The following is a 19,826-nucleotide window of genomic DNA, read 5'->3' on the forward strand; positions in this document are numbered from 1 at the left end:
GATTTAACGCTCTAATTGATATCAGGTTGCTAAATTAATTCAATGTCCGGGCCCAGGATATTTAATTAACAAAACAACCATAAGCATTACAAACAGAAAATATGCAAATACCAGTAAATAAAAGGAATAAATAAAATTAATTCGATCTCACAATTGTTAGATGAACCAAAGCCTCCGTTGTTTCTCGACTAAAAGAAGGGATTTAGTTCATCCCTAATGAGGAAAACCCATGCGAACATTCAGAAGTAATTGCGGGCATGGTCTCTGATTTAGAGAACTCAATTCATTCGAATCATGAAATGAAAAGCTAAACTATAAAAGTAATTGCTTGGTTCTGATTGTCCCTGACATCCGCAGGGAGCAACTACTAAAAGACGGAAACGGAAAAGTCAAAACGAAAAGCTAATCTAAAGGTTGTCCCCTATTGTCTGCTATATTTTCCTATATAATGCTACTGTGCGGCGTCCGCTAGCTCCCGAAGAAGACTCCTGCCCTTCTTTGAATGCTGTCTTCGGCCAAATTACCAAAATGGGGTTGCGTCTCTTTGTTCCAAAAATGCCTGCTATTTGAACTCTTTCCTGATGGTTGCCAAATTGGCACTTGTTATAGTATTTTCGATCTATTCCCTGAAATAAATACAAATTGTCAAAAGTGAGTAGAATCTAATAATTAATCCACATCGGGTCAGGTAATATGGGAAATTAATAAGAAAATAAATGATAAAATCACAACTTATCAACTATCACAGTAAATAGTAGTAACACCTTGATATAAATGAAGTTTGTCAAACAAACTCTTCAACCACAAGACTTCTTTAATTGTCTCGGTCATAACCATATATTCTGCATCCGTAGTAGATAAAGTTATAATAGGTTGTAAAGTAACTTTCCAATTAACTGCACAACCGTCAATACAAAATACGTAACCTGAAAGTGATTTTTTTTTAAATCAAGATCCTCGACATAGTCAGAGTCTACAAAACCAACCAAAGCGTTATTATTTCTCCCAAATTCCAAACAACGGTTTGAAATCCCTTGCAAGTATTTGAGAATCCACTTCAAAGTTTGCCAATGTATTTTTTCAGGACAAGACATATATCTGCTAACCACACTGACTGCTTGTGCAATATCTGAACAAGTATAAACCATTGCATACATAATGCTATCGACTGCACTGGAATAAGGAACCCATGCCATATATTCTTTTTCTTCAACTGACATTGACGATTGAGCAGCAGATAGTCGAAAATGACTAGCAAGAGGAATAATCACAGGTTTAGCATCTTTCATGCCAAACTTTTCCAAGACTTTTTCAAGGTAATTTTCTCGGGTCCAGAATAACTTTCCAACTTCTCGATCTCTTTTGATCTCTATGCCAAGAATTTTCTTAACTGTTCCCAAATGTTTTAATTCAAATTCACTACTTAACTGCAACTTCAAAGTGTGAATTTCTGATAAATTCTTGACATCAATAAGCATGTTATTAACATAAAGCAGCAAATAAATGAAAGAACTATCATCTAACTTTCAAAAGTAAACACAACTATCATACATGCTCCTTGAATGACTGTGATCCAACATAAAAGTGTCAAATCTCTTATATCACTATCTTGGAGGCTGTTTCATTCCATATAAAGATTTCTTTAGCAAATAAACATGGTCTTCCTTTTCTTCAATTTCAAATCTTTGAGATTGTTTCATATAAATTTTCTCTTCAAGTTTACCATGCAAGAAAGCTGTTTTAACATCAAACTGCTCCAATAGTAAATCATACATGACAACTAAAACAAGTAAAGTATAAATTGAGTTATGCTTAACAACAGGTGAAAATACTTCATTAAAATCAACACATTGTACCTGACTATAACCCTTTGCAACCAATCATGCTTTATACCTTGCATCTTCGACCCATGCGATACCTTCTTTCTTCTTGAAGACCCATTTGCATTCAATAATTTAAAAGCAATGAAAATGTTTTACTTATGAAAAACTTTATAATGCCACATTAATGTCAAAGAGTGTCTTCCTAGGAGAAAGAAATATAGATTAGCTAAAAGAAGACCAAAAAAAAAAAGGGAGTTCTATGCTTACATGCCCTTCAGGAGAAACTAATAGAGGTCATCCTATTAAGTTGTTTGTCGCACTATATATAATTCACTTTAGGTATAAATGTTTTTTGAGTGCTCAGACCTCTTATTCAACAATATAAACTTTTGAAAGATCAAATTTTGATAATGAACAATTACATTAAAAGAAAATTTCAAAATCTATACAAAACTTTTTTGACAAATGTGCACCATTTTTTTGTAACTATCCAACACGAAATGCAAACTACTGTTCTTCGTGCTTTAGATTTTGTTGTTCTCATCTCATGGAAACCTTATTTGCTTGCTTCTTGAACATAGACGTATCAAATTTAGGATATGTGACAAATTTTCAATAGGTTTGGTGATTTTAAGTCAAACATTTTAAACTAATTTAGATTGCAAACGTGAGGGTCGTAAATCAGAAAATCAATTACACAACCAACTAATAGAGAATCAAAATTTCCATTAAGTCAGTAGAAAATATGCCTCTAAGGATTTTGTCCACAAGAAAATAAAAATTTTCCACGGTGGGTCACGACTTCTGTTGACGAGTGGACTTAGACCCAACACATCCGCCAATTTTCTACCCAACTTGGAACATTATATGCTGCCTGTCAAGATCTTGAATGTTCTTTATTTAGGATTTCTTTGCTTCTTATAATTATAGATGCGCATATGAAATTCTTGATCTATTTATTCTCCTTTTAGCTTCAACCTTTTTATAGTTTAAAAGCCACCAAAATGTTTTGCTTATTAAAATGTTCATCAAGTCCAAAAAAAAAAAGAATGAAAGTTTATCAAGTCTTATGTAATGCATTAGGTTTAAATTTAATTTCATTTAAATCAAAAAAGCGAAGGATTTAGGCTTGTCAGTGGGCCATCTGAAGTGAGGTTTAACAAACATAGATTTGGCTTATATAGTTAGTACCACTTTTGGATTTCGAATTATGAGATTTGAAGTGATAAATATGAAACTCATACTTGACTCACAAAATATCCAGATTATAAGTTTAATTCTGATTTAGCTCAAGTTCACTTATAACTCCTTAATTTTCTTACTATAATTACTATAATTATTAAGTTTTAAACTAATTTAATATCCACAGAACCACAATGTTAAAACTTTTCAAAGGAACTCAATTTGCTCATACCAAGATTTGTCCTTCTAATTCTTTTTACATAATTTTATATATTTAATATTCCTTTTATATATATATATATATATATATATATATATATATATATATATACTAGTAAGGGTTGGCTATGCTATGCATAGCCAGTGCCCACCTTGAAGCGTTCAAGGTTAGCAAAATTTGATGGAATGTTTGTCAGTAGAGTGTCATGTGTGAAAGTACACGTAAAGTATGTATATTACTGAAATGGAGAGAAATTGGGTTATCAATATTTAAATTTGAACAAATGAACTTTGTCATTTTTTTGTGAATTTTCTTTGAGTCATTAATACATTAATATTTAGTTAAAATATGAGTCATTAATGCTATCTGAAATTACCACCAAGTATAGCATGCAAATTTGATGAGACAAATATGTCTTTATTACATTTCATTAAGATGCTTTCTTTCCCTCTTTTAATGAAAGCTTTCAAATATACATTTTTTTTGTCATTGTCACGGATTTATAATTCTCTACATTTTTCATTTAACAAATTTAATTCAGTGTACAAATTAATAATATACTTATATACTTTTTGGTTTTAAAATTATATGTATAATTTGTTCAGCAACTATACGCAGAGAAATTGAAAAATAGTAGGATTATTAATGGTTAGCATTTTTGCAGAAGTTTTTTGTGTTTGATAGAGGGACATCTATATATGAATTGGATTTATAGCTTATTAGTAAATTTGCTTTTCAAGGCAAAAAAGATTAAATTGAAGTACATTAACATAAAGGATAGAGAAATACAAGATAACATAATTAAAACATATGTAGGTAGCAAGTCAAAGCAACCAAGTCGAAGTACATTAACACCAACAATAAATAGATACAAGATAATTAAATTAAAACACAAGTAGTTCAATTCTGAGGCACATAAGCATTATATTGTTGGAAACTAATTTTATGCATAATCATTGTGAAGGTTCATTTAAGTCTGTTGGCCAGCTGGGACTTGTTCAGCTTCATAACTTGTGACAATCTTAAAAGTTGTTCCATTGATTGCTTTTTCTCTTGGAGTTGCTTTCTTAACAAAGCACATGAATCTCTTTCCTTGGAATATATTAAGTGGCAATATGTTAGTTCAATTGTATAACTTTAAATGACAATAAAAACATGAATAAACATAAAGTCAAATGTTACTAAATATTTGAACATGAACAAATGAAAATAAAATTGATACAGAAAAATGTACATTGCATTAAGCAAAAATAATAATCTTGTTCTTTATAATAGGATAGAATAAATTTTAGATAATCTTTTGCTTTACATTAACTTTAAATCATAACTTATTTTGACAAATATAATTTTAAATGAAAATTCGAATAGAAATAATTAAATCTCAAGTTAATTTGTCAAATATAAGTTGAAATGTTAATGTAAATAGTAATAAATATAAATTCTTATTGAATTATATATGTTTAAAATATAGAGATTGAAAAGCCTACTCAAAAGAATTCAACCTTATAAAGAAATGGTAAATGCAATTGAATTTGGATCATTGAACACATTTAAAGCAATGCAAGTCCATAGAGAATGCAAAAGAGAAAGCTCAAAATTCAAATAATAAAAATATGAATAAACATAAAGTCAAATGTTACTAAATATTTGAACATGAAAAAATGAAAATAAAATTGACACAGAAAAATGTACATTGCTTTGAGTAGAAATAATAATTGTATTCCTTATTATAGGATAGAATAAATTTTAAATAATCTTTTGCTTTACATTAACTTTAAATGATAACTTATTTTGACAAATCTAAATTTAAATGTAAGGTTGAAAACTCGAATAGAAATAATTAAATCTTAAGTTAATTTATCAAATATAAGTTGAAATGTTAATGTAAATAGAAATAAATATAAATTCTAATTGAATTATATCTGTTCAAAATATAGTGATTGAAAAGTCTACTAAAAATAATGGGTTAATTACATTTACCTCCCCTGAGGTTTGACCATATTACCAATCAATCCCTGTAATTTGTCCAAATAACGGTCTCACCCTTTGAATGATCAAACATTTAACAAAAACCCCCTTAATGCCGAAAATGCCCTTTTTTAGGCCATATTGCATTAAAAAAAGAACATATTTTTATTTATTAACCTTCAAGTAATCCAAAAAAATAGAAAAAAGTTTTTGCTTATTATTTTATAAAAATCATATCTTTGCTTCCATAAATAGTTTTGAATCAATAATTATTTTAAATCTTAAAAATGAATATTAAAAATTAGATAAATTGAAAGAAAAATAAAAAAGAAACAATTATTTTAAATCCTCAAGTATGGTTCGAATTTGTGGTTCAAGGCATGTTGCGGAGAGCACAAGGCATGTTTTCCTCAATTTGAACCATACTTCAGGAATTAAAATAATTTCTTCTTTTTTTATTTTTCTTTCAATTTATCTAATTTTTAATATTCATTTTTAAGATTTAAAATAATTATTGATTCAAAACTATTTATGGAAGCAAAGATATGGTTTTTATAAAATAATAAGCAAAAACTTTTTTCTATTTTTTTGGATTGCTTCAGGGTTAATAAAATAAAAATATGTTCTTTTTTTAATGCAACATGGCCTCAATAAGGGCATTTTCGGCATTAAGGGGGTTTTTGTTAAATGTTTGATCATTCAAAGGGTGAGACCGTTATTTGGACAAATTACAGGGATTGATTGGTAATATGGTCAAACTTCAGGGGAGGTAAATGTAATTAACCCAAAAATAATTCAACCTTATAAAGAAATGAAAAATGCAATCTATTTTGGGTCATTGAGCACATTTAAAGCACTGCCAAATCCATAAAGAAAGCAAAAGAGAAAGCTCAAAATTCACACAAAGTGCCACGTGTCAGCAAAGGGGACTGCTACAGTAACTATAGCCTTTTGTTTATCTTATAGTAAGATATTTTGACAAATAACTCATAAGCATTAGAATTATATATTTAGATAGATATATATATATATATATCAAAATATGAATATATTATATATAATTATATATATAGCTACATATCAAAGGGTGGAGCCTATATCGAGTTTGATCCAAATAAGATCCAAACTCTACTAACATTTAATTCGGGACTAATATTTAGATCCAATTTTAACCCAACTCAATGAACGGTTAGACTCATTAGACTTTTTCTCAGAGTTGAATTTAAATTGACTCGACCCCATTGACAATCCTAAAAGGATTGCCTCAGATTTTTGTGCTAATTCATTTCCCTCTCAACATGAGTAAGAAAGGGAATTTGGAGATAAGATGATTAGAGTGGGGGCTTGCTTGGTTGGATAGATTAATTTGGTAATTTTGAATGTGTTTGGATTGTAAATTATTTGAAATATTTTTGCTGTAGCACTTTTTGTGATGTGGTGTATGTGAGATAAAAATGTAATTGGAAAGATAAAAAGGTGTATTGGAAATTGTAATAATGATGTAAGCAAATAACTTTTGGCAAATAATTTATTAGATATTAGGAATATGTGAATTTGCCAAAACTTCTATGTCTTTAAGAATTTTAAATCTTTCTATTACTACTTCTCAAAAATTTCCAAAAAGAGAAACACAAATTTGATTCTCAATGTTTGACCTATATACCAAATTGTTTTTTAATGTATCAACCAAAACAAATCTGGTCTCTAAGTTTTTTGACTTTAACTTTACATTTTTAGTCCCTAATGTTTGAAGTTTCAATCAATATGGTCTCTTAAGTTTCTAGTTATAGTTAAGGGTTTTAAAATGAAAAAAAAAGGATGTGAATTGAATTAAATATATGACAAATGTCATCCTAAATTCATATAAAATTTCAAAAAAAACACTTTATATCAACATAATAACATCGTTGAACTTAAAGATTTTTTTTTGAATAAGTTACAATCAAATGACAATATATACATAATATATAAAATTAAAAAAAGGAAAATTCTAGTATTAATATAAAATTTATTATCATTCATGCTAGTTCTTGCATGGCTTGTGCATATAGGCCTTAAATTGTTATAGTTAGAAATTGTTATAAAAACTAGCAAACATAAATACTAATATGAAGTGTTTTACTCATTATGGGTTAATTATCAATTAATTACTAATAGAATAAAACAATAATTACATATTCAATACCGAATTTGAGACCAATTATACCAAAGGGAAGAAGTATACGAGACATTAGTGGCATGAATAAATGAAGTAAAAAATAAAAAGTTTAATTATAATTGCTCGTACCCATTTAAGACAATTGTGTTGTAATTCGCATCTTATTTTATTCTAATACCCTCAATACCACTATGGAAAACTTAAGCAACTAAAATGATTAAAATTTCAAACATTATGGTCTAAAAGTACAAAATCAAAATTGTTAAGTAACAGCAATCAAATTTTGACCGTTAGTCATTGTTGAGTTTTCATCATTGTTGCATGTACCTACTACCAAAAACTTTGAGAACCAAATTTATTTTGGTCAGAACATTAGAGACTAATTTAGCACATATGCTAAAAATTGGAGGCTAAAACTACAATTCTCCGTTTTTCCAAAAGAAAAATCTGCACCTTTTTTTTTGTTTTATTTTTGTGCACACATGTAATTTTTTTCACCTTTGATATCACACAACGATCCAAACTGATTGACATTAGTTAATAGATCCAATTGTTAAAATGACTTTGTGAATTGTGAGGGTGGTAATATGTAGAAAAAATTCTGTTTGGTAGAATTTGGGTAAAAGGAGGATGCGTTTGATAAAATTAAAATTTGAAAATTGAAGTCTGAAGTTTGAATTTCATTAAGTTAAGTTGTTGAATTGTTAAATATTAGGCCTTGTTTGATAACACAATTCAATACTTAAAGTTAATGGATTCAGATAATAACATGTTCAGATGCATTTGATAACCAAAAATTACACATCTGAATTAATTAAATGACACTGAATTTCTTAGGCATAATTTGCACCAAAAAATTTTGGTAAAGTTAGTAACATAGTTCAGAGTTTTGCTTTTTTTTTAAAAAAAATTTCAATTTTTTGCAATATTTCCTAGTGTTTAAATGGGTAAATCATAAGCTTTCCATTGAGTTGTTCTATGCTGTACCTCACTATTTTGAATTAGGACCATGCATATGGTTTTACATATTAGAAGTGATCAAGGACATGAGACAGGATTTGTGGAAATGCAGCTTAGTCAGTGATAGGTGTCGAATCTATGCAATAATAAATACTTACTCGAGTAAAATATAAATTTTGTAAATAGCGGTGAGCAGGGTCGAATCCACAGAAATTAGAAAAAATTCGTTTCTTCTAGAGCCCAGAGTACGGAGAATTTTTATAAAATTGGGAATAATTAAACAACTTAAATAAAAAGGACTAAATTATAATCAATTGAAATTGAATCAATAATAAACAAACTCTAGTCAAGAAATAACTTCAAAAATGGTTCACTCTATTAATCACTAATGCAATAATAATTTGATTTGCTCACTGATAATTTCATTTTCTCCCTCCCTTCCTTGGCTAAAAAATTTGACTCTTAGCGGCATCCTGTTTCCTATTAGTGCTGGGGATCAACTTGTTCTTGTGTGTTACAATGCGGAGGTTGACAATGAGTTCAAGTTTTGTCGACGATCGTGATTGGTTCATTATTATCCCTTTTATGTGGAAGGGAATTACTTGTTCACAACTTTTGGCATTAGCGTTTTTGCCAATCGTGTATTTTACAGGAGTTTATTTCAAGGACATGCTCCATTCTGTGGTAAAGCTGAGGGGTTGCCTGACCATTTTTTGCCTCCTCAATATCATGGTCATTGTCCAATGCCCCTACAGCGGATTGGCCCATATAAGTTTGCTACCCTTTGGCTCGCAACTGTGGGGCAAAAACCACGACATTGTGCTAAGTTGAGTGTGTTCACCACTTCACCGCTTGAGGAGGAGGAGCATTCTGCTACTCCGCTTCGGGAGGGGAAGAAGGAAGATGATACTTCTTTATAGGAAGGAGATGAAGAAGGAATCTTGTTTTGTTCCCAACATTGAATTCGACGAAAGTCTTGAACTCGAGGTAGAGGAGCATGTTCATTTCTATATTGACGCTATTGATGTAGTATTCCCTCAATCAGAAGTAGATGTGCATATGTAGTGGTCCGTGGTGAGGAAGGTTTTTTGCGTTCGGTTCTGAAATTGCACATATTCATGGTTGGCATTTGGGAAATTGATGAACTCAGATGTTTGATCATTTGTTGTTTAGTGTACCAAAGGACTTCCGAATCAACCATACTGTATATACTAAACATCTTTACTTTTTTTTGTTGTTTAGTATACCAAAGGAGCATGGTTTTTTGCTGTAGTATTTACTCAAACAGAGGTAGACTTTTATTCCGGGGTGAGGATGACAAGAATAAGCGTGAGGATGTGTATCTACAAACAGTGTATCTTAAAAAGTGCATAATCAGAAGTCTTAAAAAGTGCTTAAAAAGTGAAAACACTAGTATAGAAGTCTTAGTAACTTGGCCTTAGGCAACTGTTAAGATAAGAAATGGTCCACTTCCTAAAAACTCAGGTCTCAAAGCAGCTCAATCAGATGAGCAGAACTATGCCTGTGTATCTCAATATTTTCTGCAATTCCGGGGCCTAGGCTAGGACCAAGAAGAACAAATTAAGGGCAGACTTTTATTTCGATCACATTCATGACAATCCTCATCTGGAAGAAGAACAAAATCTAGTAGTACACAAGAAACTGCTGCAAAAATCTGGTAGAGCTAATCTGAAAGTATCTAAGCTAATTTGATACAAACTGGCTGAAGTACTCATCAAGTGTGGTGTATTTAACATCAGGATAGAGCTCCGTTGCCTCCATGCCAAAAGAAGCCTTGATCTCAAAGTTGGCTATTTCTCCCTTCACGAAAAATGTGTATGCCAAAGACAGGAGCAATTTTAATGGCATTGAAGCCTCTGCAAAAGATACAAGAAAAGAAAGCAATTTGATTAAAACATGGAATAGGTGTTAATAATAGTAGATGCTATTGTATTAAAAATTAGCAACTTGTGCACTTTTTTCTTATTGTTAGATGACCTTGAATTTTCTTAAGAACTTCGTCCCCTGGAACGTAGATCTTTTCGAGGGTCTTGCCAATTTTCTTTTCCCACAATGATACTATTTCGTTGTAGGACAAGGTGTTGGCAGGGGGTGTAATGTACACACTCTTGTTCAGAGTCCTTGGGTCATCTGCTGCTTTGATGGTGTATGCAGCAATGTCTTCTTCCTTGGTGAAAACAACTGCAACGAAACATGAAATTGAAGAAAAAATTGAGAACTCTAAAAGATGATACTAAACCAATCAAGATATGCAGCAGACAAGCCCCTTTCGGATACCTTTTGGATTTCCATCGCCAAGAATGACAATTTTGTCTCTGGGAGGACTTGCAGAGAAAGAGTCTCCAAAGTTGTTGAGGATATAATTCAAGTAACCAGCAAATCCGTTAGATACTAAATAAGTGTAAGGTATCCCTTCTGCCTCAATAGCTCTGCGGATCTCAACCTTGGTCCTGTTTAAGCTAGCAGCAGGCTCAACAGCGTTCGCACGATCCACATCAACCCCAAATTCAGAAGGTAAAAATCTCTGAAACCAAATACAGCTCCTTCTTTAGGAATATGGAAGTCACAGCTCACAAAGGGACAAACGCAAAAAAATAAAAATCAAGAAAGAATTTGTAACACTGTATTGTGCTTACTTTGATGTTTCCAGTTTCTTTAATTGCTTCAATAATCTTAACTTGATGAGCTACCAAATCTCCCCCGACTGCAGAGATCACTATGTCAACTTGTTTGATTGCATTTACCAACTGCTGATGATTGTGTAGATCTCCCTGTTCAGTCCATACGTACATGTCAGTTTCTATAATTTCTTGAAAAAAAATTGAAACACTATTTAGACAACGAAGAAAGAAATAACAGCACACATGAAGAAATATGACTCCCAAACTCTTGAAACTCTCTATGATAACTGCCCTTTTAGGATCTGATATTGTGCTTTCTCGGACCAATGCAAACGTTGGGTGCCCTGCCTTTGCACTCGCTTCCACTAAATATTTCCCGATGTTTCCAGTGCCCCCAATGATCAAAATCTTGCTTTTCACATCCATTTCCAGCTCTAGGATAGTAGACTACTGTTGCAAATTGGGTGGAAACCGTGAATTGATGAGTTGAACGGATGCAGAAATGTGCTTGGCTGCAGCTTCGTGCACGGTTAATTTATAGAGGAAAAAGTATTGAAACTGGCAAGCCTGTCGCTGCAGTTTCCTTTTGATGCTCTGTTGGATTAATCAACGAAGTTTAGACAGTTGAAGATTCTCACGAGGCTTCCCAAAAAATCCTGGCACTAACGGATTCTTATTGGCCAGCATGCGCAATGAATAGTTGTCTGGTTCTTGAAAAAATTGACACGTATAGGCCGGGTGGCAATTGCGAAAGAGAAAGGTCAAAGTCAATTGAATGTCCTTGCGAAACTACTCATATGGAAAATTTAGCGGTAGGATTTTGTCCCTAAATCAGTGATGACCATGACAGGATAAAGCTCATGGCCAATATCTTATGGCAAATCTGGAAGGCACGTAACAGGATGGTATTCCACCTTGAGAGCACAGATGCAAAGCAGGTTGTTGACAAAGCACAGCTGGAGTGGATAGAGTATGAAAATGAAACTGATGCAATTGCAGGAAAACAAGTTACTCCAGAACTGGACCGGCAACAGCAACATGGCTGGGAACCACCAAAAGAAGGAGTGATCAAAATAAATACGGATGCAGCAATATCAGCCAGAATGGTAAGAACAAGTCAGGGGATAATAGCCAGGAACTGGCTTGGAAAGATTGTGAAAGCGAAAGGAATTTCTGTATGCAAGCGAGGAGATGCAAGCAGAGAAGAATCACTAGCTATAAGAAGTGCTCTAGTAATGGCAAAAGACGCAGGTTGGACTAATATAGAAGTTCAAACAGACTGCAAAGGAGTAGTGGACCAAATCAACACAGGCAATGTTCAGGAAGTAGTATTGAAACAGTCCTAGAGGACATTAATGACCTTAGACAGGATTTCGATTACTGCAAATTCTCTTTTGTTCCTAGGAAAGGAAATGGCTGCAGCCATGCTCTGGCACAGTTTGCTGCCAAGTTAGTTAAGAATGTGGAATGGGAAAATTCCTTCCCAATGTGGTTAATAGACCCAGTAAGGAAGGATATGGGGGTAATTACCCCTTTTGTAATTAATTCTTGTATTATCAAGTGTTAATAGCTGTAAAATGTTAACGTTTGTGGGGAAAAAAAAAAGAATCAGTGATGACCAAACCTGAAGTAAGCGCTGACGAACAAAATGTTGAAGTGAACAAAAAAGCATGAACTTAGTACTAAACATTACAATGTGCCAGGAAAAAAAATGAAAAGCACAACATTATTTTTCTTTTTATATATTCATCATATACTGATAGAAGCCTGTACTCAGAGGCTTTTGGGTACAACGAATCTGAACAATGCAATTAATATAATTGATAGGGAAAATCGTTTAAAACGTTTCTCATATTTTTGTAAAATGATTTTTTTCGTCTCTCACTTTTAAAAAGTGTAATTTTACGTCTTTTACAAATTCACATCAGTCAAATTGTGTTCCTGCCTAGGTTTCCGACTAATTTTTGGCTGGAATTCACCACGTGCCTTGCACGTGATTATTTTTAGGGGAAAAATTATCAAATCATATTTCACATATAATCTGATTCATAGTCTCTCACACTTCATAAAATGAATTTTTGCGTCCCTCACTCAATCAAACCATAGTTTGTCCCCCACTCAATAAAATAAATTTTTTCGTTTCTCACATTTCACAAAATCACTAAGCAAAATCCTCGATGACAATTAAAATGTAGCAATAATTGTTAGGAGGATTAAAAAATAGAAGCCATGAGGACACTTCTTCAATCAAACCATAGTTCGTACAATGTCATTCCTTCAATTTTGGTTCATCATCTTTTAATTCCGTGAAATTTGCTTTGTTTTACTTATAATGTTATTATTTGTTCATTATATTTTGATTTCATAACATCAAAATAGTTAATTTTAATTAATCATAATTCAGACAAGTTTGGAGCACATGCACATTCTAAATAAGAATAAATGTCTTGTTATGCTTTGATGAAAATTTGGTTTGCTAAGTTGGAAAAAAAGGTATCTCTCATAGACAATCTAACAATATATTCTTGAGCAATTTAGAATTCCATCTTGTGTTGTTCCAATTAATTGTCTCTAAAAATTATAGCTATGAGGCTAAATAAAACCAGCGGCAGAGGAGAGAGTTGGCATGGAAAGACAATCTTGAGATCGTCATGAGAATGACAATCAAATTCTTACAAACTTGAAGTGTACGAATTTGGTATGATAACTAGCACATTATACTACATTTAAATTGCAAACAGAAAATGGAATATTTTAGATAAATCATGGCAAAATTTGAGACAAGAACATGATCTTCTACATAAAACCCTTCGCTTTCTTCCTTTTTATTTCCTTTGGGTTTTGTTTTGTTTTCTATATTTCTTTTTTCAAGTCAATGGTCTTATTTTTTTATTATTATGTTTCTTGATTGCAACTTTTTGTGTGATAGAGAAAACCTATGCATGAGTACAGGTCGAGAAAGATCAAAGATGCAAGCAACGTATTATAATTTCCTTTGACTTTTTTTTTTTTTTTATCTCAATAGATTATCTTATTAAACGGAAAAACAAAGTTACAAGCGCCAATGCTCAAAAAACTACCCCTCCCTCACAACAACCTGGCAGAGGGATGGCACTCCTAGCCTATCTAGAAATAAAGCTCCTTGCGCTAAATGGGGCAAATCCAAAGCTGCCAAATATATATCGTCACGGGCCTGCAGACAACCAGTATTCGCCAATGTATCCGCGACCTGGTTCGCCTGACGGTAACAGTGAAGAATCCGAGGAAAGTGAGACGCCACCCCGATCAACTGCTGCACCTCAGTGTGAATGCCCCATGGGCAACGTACTAATCGATTCAATATGCGGACTAAAACCAACGAGTCCAGTTCAACGTCCAGGGTATCGATGCCCCTCTGGAGACACAACTTGACCCCAAACAACAGGGCGCGGGCCTCAGCCTGCATGCTCGAAGCCAAACCGAAACTACATGAAAATGCCAGCACCATCCTCCCCCCATCACGCAGCACCCCCCCTCCTCCACTCAAGCCAGGGTTACCCTTAGAACAACCGTCCGTGTTAAGCTTTAGACTTCCATAGAAAGGTCGCACCCATTTCACCAACCTATGTGAGATCGCCGTTTTCCATGTTGATGTGGCCAAATAAAACTGGATCCACGACCACGACGGAACCCGGCAGTCCGGAAACTAGATCCTGAACAACTGTAGCATCTCTGAGAAGATCAATTGACATACATGTGCCCCCACAATCCTCTTGCCCTCGTACTTCATACCGTTGCGAGCCTTCCAGAGATGCCAGCAGATCATCAAAGGGACAACCTGATGGACAAACCTCAAAGGCTTATTCCGTTGCCGTCCCTCCCACCAGGCTGCCATGCATACGCGAAACGAAGACCCTGACCAACCTACTCCAACTGGAGCCCCAAAGAACCTCCACACATACTGTGCCATAACCCCATCACCAAACAAATGCTCCGTAGTCTCAATCTCAGGAGATGGGCAGAACGAACATCGAGAAGGTCCCTGAATCCCCAATGATAAGTTGTATTTTTGCGATTAATTCTATGATTATTTTCCTCTTTTATTATACCAAATATTGCGTTAATTGATGGATTCTACTTATATTTGGTTAATGGTGCTAAATTGTAGGAAAAAGAGCAAAACGTGACAAAAAGGGGCAATCTTCCAATTAATTTGATGGTGGCACGTTCGGGATCGATTTCCAAGTTCGATTCAAACTCTGGGCAGCTTTAGAGGAAGATTTGGAAGACTTGAATTCTAATTACTAGTCTTATTGTTGAATTAGGAAACTTGAAATACTTTCTTTTGTGGTTTATTTTGCTATTTAGGAAACTAGTTCTATTAGGTAGTATTTTTCCATTAGGAAACTAAAGAAGAGAAAGAGCCGGATCCCGCGTGATAAAGACTTCAGCTAGCAACAAATTCGGATCTTCTTTTGACGGCAGAAATAAAAGAGGACAATTGCTTTGTTCTTATGACTTTTTCTTTGGCTAGTTGGCCGATTTGGCCAGGAACAATTTTGTAAGGTTCGAATAGCTCTTTCGCATGGTTGTTCTCCATTAATGGAGGACTAACCTCTTAATTCTAGTGAAGGGGACAACTGAAGACTTGGTTCAATAATTACTGTGAGATCTAATTTATTTTAATTGTTTCCTCCATTTATTGGTATTCATATGTTTCCTGCTTTTAACTGTTATAGCTCTTGTGTATGATTGATTAGTGCGCAATAAGTAATTATTCATACAGGCTATTTTGCTAAATAGAGGTAATTGAATCCGTAATTGTTCGTTATCTCTATCCCAGTAGCAACTGGCGTAATTGGGTTTATGTCAGGGAAACATACGATCTAATTTAAACAAACCCTCGTAGCGTGTTTGTTAATTAGGATTGGGCCTTTCTAATTATTAATGCAAACCGGAAATTAAATCCTACGGTCGTACCTAGGGTTGTTTTTGGGTTAGGGAAATAGTTAACGGTCGTACCTTAGCTATCGATAAATTAAGGAAGGGTTGGTTGTTTAGCGCGTGCGAGACAACTATAACCACTCTATTAATAAATGTTGGAATTACCTTTGAATCAATGATCAGTTGCATGAACCATTTCTGAAGTATACCCTTGGCTAGAGTTTCTCTTAGTTATTTCTTTTAATTAATTATTTTCTGCATTTAATTTATTTAGTTGTCGTTTAATCCCAAAACCCCCTATTAATCTTGACTTGAAAAGAAATAAATTTCTCGCCAGTCCCTGAGGAGACGACCCTGCTTACCACTGTCTACTAAGTTAGTAAATTTAGTTAAATAATTAATTCAAGTATATCGGATTAAGCAAACTCTTCGGGAACAGGGTGAATCAAGTAACCTATTGCACACCTAGAGTCCCTGCTCCAGTACTCGAATTGATTATTGACTGCTTTATGTGGTAGTTAGGTTTTATTTATTATTATTGCACAGGTTCGGCACCTGTCAATTTTTGGCGCCGCTGCCGGGGACTGGTGCCAGATTAATTTGTTTCTTTTTGAGTTCATCTTGTTTTTATTTTTATTTATTTATTTTTCTCTTATTTTTTTTATTATATAGTTTATGGCTTCTAACACTCCGTATTTTGGTGATATACTGGATTTTGTTTTCGGGGAAGGCAATGAGACTGATTGTTTTTCTAAGTTTGCATATTTAGAGGCAATAAACTCTATTAAAAAAAGAATGGCTGCTGCAACCTGTAAAATTTGTTATGCCAGAGATCATTCAACCGGTATGTGCCCCGAATATCAAGATAATCTGAATGTCCCAATCAATAATTATGGAGATTTTTCACCCTGGTCTCAAACGTGGTATAACTCTAATCCAAACGGGTATGATCAAGGATGGTGGGATAACTCCAGTTATGATTATACAACAGGGCCAATGAATTTTCAGCAGCCAATGAATTTTCAGCAGTATGAGTCTCAAGAACCATCATCCATGTCAGGTATGTCTCTTGAAGAAATAGTTGAATTAATAGCTACTAACATATATCAAATTCAACAGGAGGTACATCAAGTTCAACAGGAGACACAAAGGATGAGTAAAGAGATGAAAGAAGCAAGGCGTGAATGGGCATTTAAAACGAGCAAATTGATTTCTCCAGTTTATGAAGAATTGCCCTCACCGACTATTATCGACCATGAGGAAGATGAGAGTGCAATTATTTTGACAAATGACATGGTACTGCAAGAGTCTCAAGAAGAAGAATCTAAAGATACAGTTGAAAAGAAAGTTGAAGAGCAGAAATTGAGACCCCAACATCAAATGGTTCAAGTGAATGAATCCAGTGAACAATCTACAAATGCGGTGACATCTCCTCCATTCCTTGATCAATATTTTCCTGACTCTTATTCTTTAATTCCTGTTAGTGAGATTGATTTTATTATACCAGACGATTTTGAATTTCATGCCAGGAATAAGTTAAGAGTCATGATGGCAAAATATTTCGAACCAATAAGTGCTCGTGATGGAGGAGTGGGTGAAGATTTAAGATCATCACTTGTTTGTTTGGCGCCATCTACTATCCCATGGAAGACCGTAGCTCGTGTGCTCAAGAATTACTTTATTTACGAGGGCTATCAGGATTACATAGAAGATGAAGCACTGAAGCGAGCTACACGATTTTATCCTCCATGAATAAATATGGCAATGTCTAGCCAAAGACATTAAAGAAAGGCGCTGCTTGGGAGGCAACCCAAGACTCTTTATTTTAGTTTTCTTATGCTTTTTGGAATTTTTGTTAAGTGTTAGTTGCATTTAGTGATTTGTTGCTTTTGTGGCAGGAAGCTAACAGTTAGACGTGCCCTCGCCAGGTGGTCACGCCTGAGGGGAAGAAATTTTCGTGCAGGTTCTGCGGACTCTATAGCAGTTAGACGCGCCCACGCCAGGTGGTCACGCTTGAGGGAAAGGAATTTTCATTCAGGATCTGCGGACTCTATAGCAGTTAGACGTGCCCACGCCTAGGCCAGAGGCTCCTTATTCTCAAAAAAAAAAAAAAAAAAAAGAGAAAATTTTTTTTTTTTACAAAAGCAATTTCAATTTTTGGAGAATTTCGGTAAGACTAGTTAAAAAAAAAAAAACATTTTATTTTCTTTTTCTTCTTTTCTTCTTTCTTTTCTTTTCTTTCTTTCTTTCTTCTTTTTTTTCTTTCTTCCTTCTTCCCCGCTGCTTTCCCTTTCCCCCTGTCCTTTTCTACTTCAGCCGCAGCCTCCATGCTCCATGCCATCAGATCGCACGCCATCAGCTCGCGGCCAAGCCGCGTCTCTCCTCCACTCTCACCTTCCAAGAGCGCCACCCCCTCAGCTTAGCTCGCCGCACCCCACCCACGGCCTGCTCCATCACCGTGCGCCTCCTCCAGCTTCGTCCGCCGCACGCCGCGGCTCCCTTCCCCATCACGCGCAGCTCCTCCTGAGCTCGCGCGCCTCCACCGCCACCAGGAGCTCGCTGCGCCTCTCTTCACTGACCAGCTGCGCCTCACCACCAGCTCTTCAGCCCTTCATCTGCGCGAGAAGCCGCCGCCTCAGCTCGCCACTCCGCCGCTGCCATCGCGACAGCCCACGAGCCCCACCTATTTCTCCCTCTCTCTGCCGCACGTCACCTCAACCCCAGCTCATCCACCTCACGTGCACCTCCTCCGTCGCGCCCCAGCTTCAACCCGCGCCGCCCTCCAGCCAGCTCCACCTCTGCACCTCCAAGCTCCACCGCCAGTCCACACAGCGCAAGCCACCTGTCAAATTTCTTTGACAGGTGGAGGTATTGAATTCTTCCCCAAATTAGTTTCACTCTCTGAAAGTTGTGGTTGAATTTCTTGATGGATAAGCGACGATGATAATTTGGGCATTTTCTAGGGTAAATTTTGAACAGAGTTGGGTTTAATTGCTGACATAGTGGGGATATTTTCTGCTATTATTTGAATTTTTGGCCGATTGATTAATTTTTCCCTGTGACTCACCAGTGGTACTGGTTGATTAATTTTAAAGTTTAAGTTCTTGCGGTTGTGTTACTGCCATTGAATTTAATTCTTTCCTGTCTGTGCACCAGTGGTACTGGTTGCAGTGTTGCTTTCCATTTCTTAATCCTCTGTGCTGGACTGCCTATTCGATTCTTGAGTTTTGGTGCCTGAACTGTCTCTCGATTCTTACCATTAGTTGCTGGAATTGCTGGTTTCTTGGGTCATTTGCTAATTTTGGTGGGTTTAACTGGGTATTTAACTGTCCAATTGGAGACAGTTGTTGAGATTTTGGGTGGGTTTGTGTACAAATGCTGAAATTTGTTGCGTTGTTTAGTCACTCGCACTGCTCTTAGTTGGTTCGAGTAAAACTGGTTGGACGTCCCTAGCCCGTGGAGTTTAATTGTTACATTGTTTGGGGTGATTTTCTGGTATTGATCGAATTGTTGGGCATTATTTGGGGGTTTTGGCTGCTTGAGACCTCTATTGCACCCTTAGTTGAGTAATTTTCTAGGTTGGTTTGTTGAATTAGTATTGCCATTGGTTGACTCTAAGTACCTTGTTTGGGGAGTATTCAGTTTTGTGATTTCAATTGCTAAGCTCATTGGAGCACTTGCCGAGATTTTGAGTTGCATGATTTCTGCATTGACTAATATTCGGACCACCATTGCTTATTGTTTGTAATAGCTGCTTTGTTGAGATTTTCACCTAGTCCTTAGGTGCCTGAAGTTTCCATTTTCTTGATTGGGGTGGCCGTTTATGTTGCTTCATTATCTGAGGGATGCACCAGTGGTACTGGTTGGGGTATTATAACTACATTTGTTGCCACTTGGTTCTAGTTGGTGGGCTACTTGATCGAAAACTGCCAAACATTTTGATTTAGTTG

General features: G+C 35.0%; 2 protein-coding genes across 2 annotated transcripts; both read right to left on the minus strand.

The window, feature by feature from the left end:
• Positions 1-9,702: 9,702 nt before the first annotated feature.
• LOC113718921 (phenylcoumaran benzylic ether reductase POP1) lies at positions 9,703-11,578 on the minus strand. The gene is made up of 5 exons (XM_027243852.2): positions 11,197-11,578; positions 10,969-11,103; positions 10,610-10,856; positions 10,310-10,513; positions 9,703-10,188 (listed from the first exon to the last, which is right to left on the minus strand). Exons 1-5 carry the CDS (start codon positions 11,377-11,379, stop codon positions 10,016-10,018), a joined length of 942 nt encoding a protein of 313 aa, XP_027099653.2. The 5' UTR covers positions 11,380-11,578; the 3' UTR covers positions 9,703-10,015.
• Positions 11,579-14,029: 2,451 nt separating this feature from the next.
• Positions 14,030-18,384, minus strand: LOC140021335 (uncharacterized). The gene is made up of 3 exons (XM_072072096.1): positions 18,271-18,384; positions 14,687-14,974; positions 14,030-14,638 (listed from the first exon to the last, which is right to left on the minus strand). Exons 1-3 carry the CDS (start codon positions 18,382-18,384, stop codon positions 14,030-14,032), a joined length of 1,011 nt encoding a protein of 336 aa, XP_071928197.1.
• Positions 18,385-19,826: the final 1,442 nt, after the last annotated feature.

Source organism: Coffea arabica, chromosome 11e (genome assembly GCF_036785885.1).
Source record: "Coffea arabica cultivar ET-39 chromosome 11e, Coffea Arabica ET-39 HiFi, whole genome shotgun sequence".
NCBI lineage: Eukaryota > Viridiplantae > Streptophyta > Magnoliopsida > Gentianales > Rubiaceae > Coffea > Coffea arabica.

Bases quoted from the DNA above. Each gene is read 5' to 3' on its own strand.
- LOC140021335 (XM_072072096.1), bottom strand. From the start codon at position 18,384: ATGGGGAAGGGAGCCGCGGCGTGCGGCGGACGAAGCTGGAGGAGGCGC. The intron at 14,975-18,270 runs GTGAGAGTGGAG...TTGGGGATTCAG, and splicing joins GGGGGTGGCGCTCTTGGAAG to GGACCTTCTCGATGTTCGTT. The intron at 14,639-14,686 runs GTATGTCAATTG...TTCAGGATCTAG, and splicing joins AGAGGATTGTGGGGGCACAT to TTTCCGGACTGCCGGGTTCC.
- LOC113718921 (XM_027243852.2), bottom strand. From the start codon at position 11,379: ATGGATGTGAAAAGCAAGATTTTGATCATTGGGGGCACTGGAAACATC. The intron at 11,104-11,196 runs GTGTGCTGTTAT...TGGACTGAACAG, and splicing joins TGGGAGTCATATTTCTTCAT to GGAGATCTACACAATCATCA. The intron at 10,514-10,609 runs GTATCCGAAAGG...GTTTCGTTGCAG, and splicing joins TGGCGATGGAAATCCAAAAG to TTGTTTTCACCAAGGAAGAA.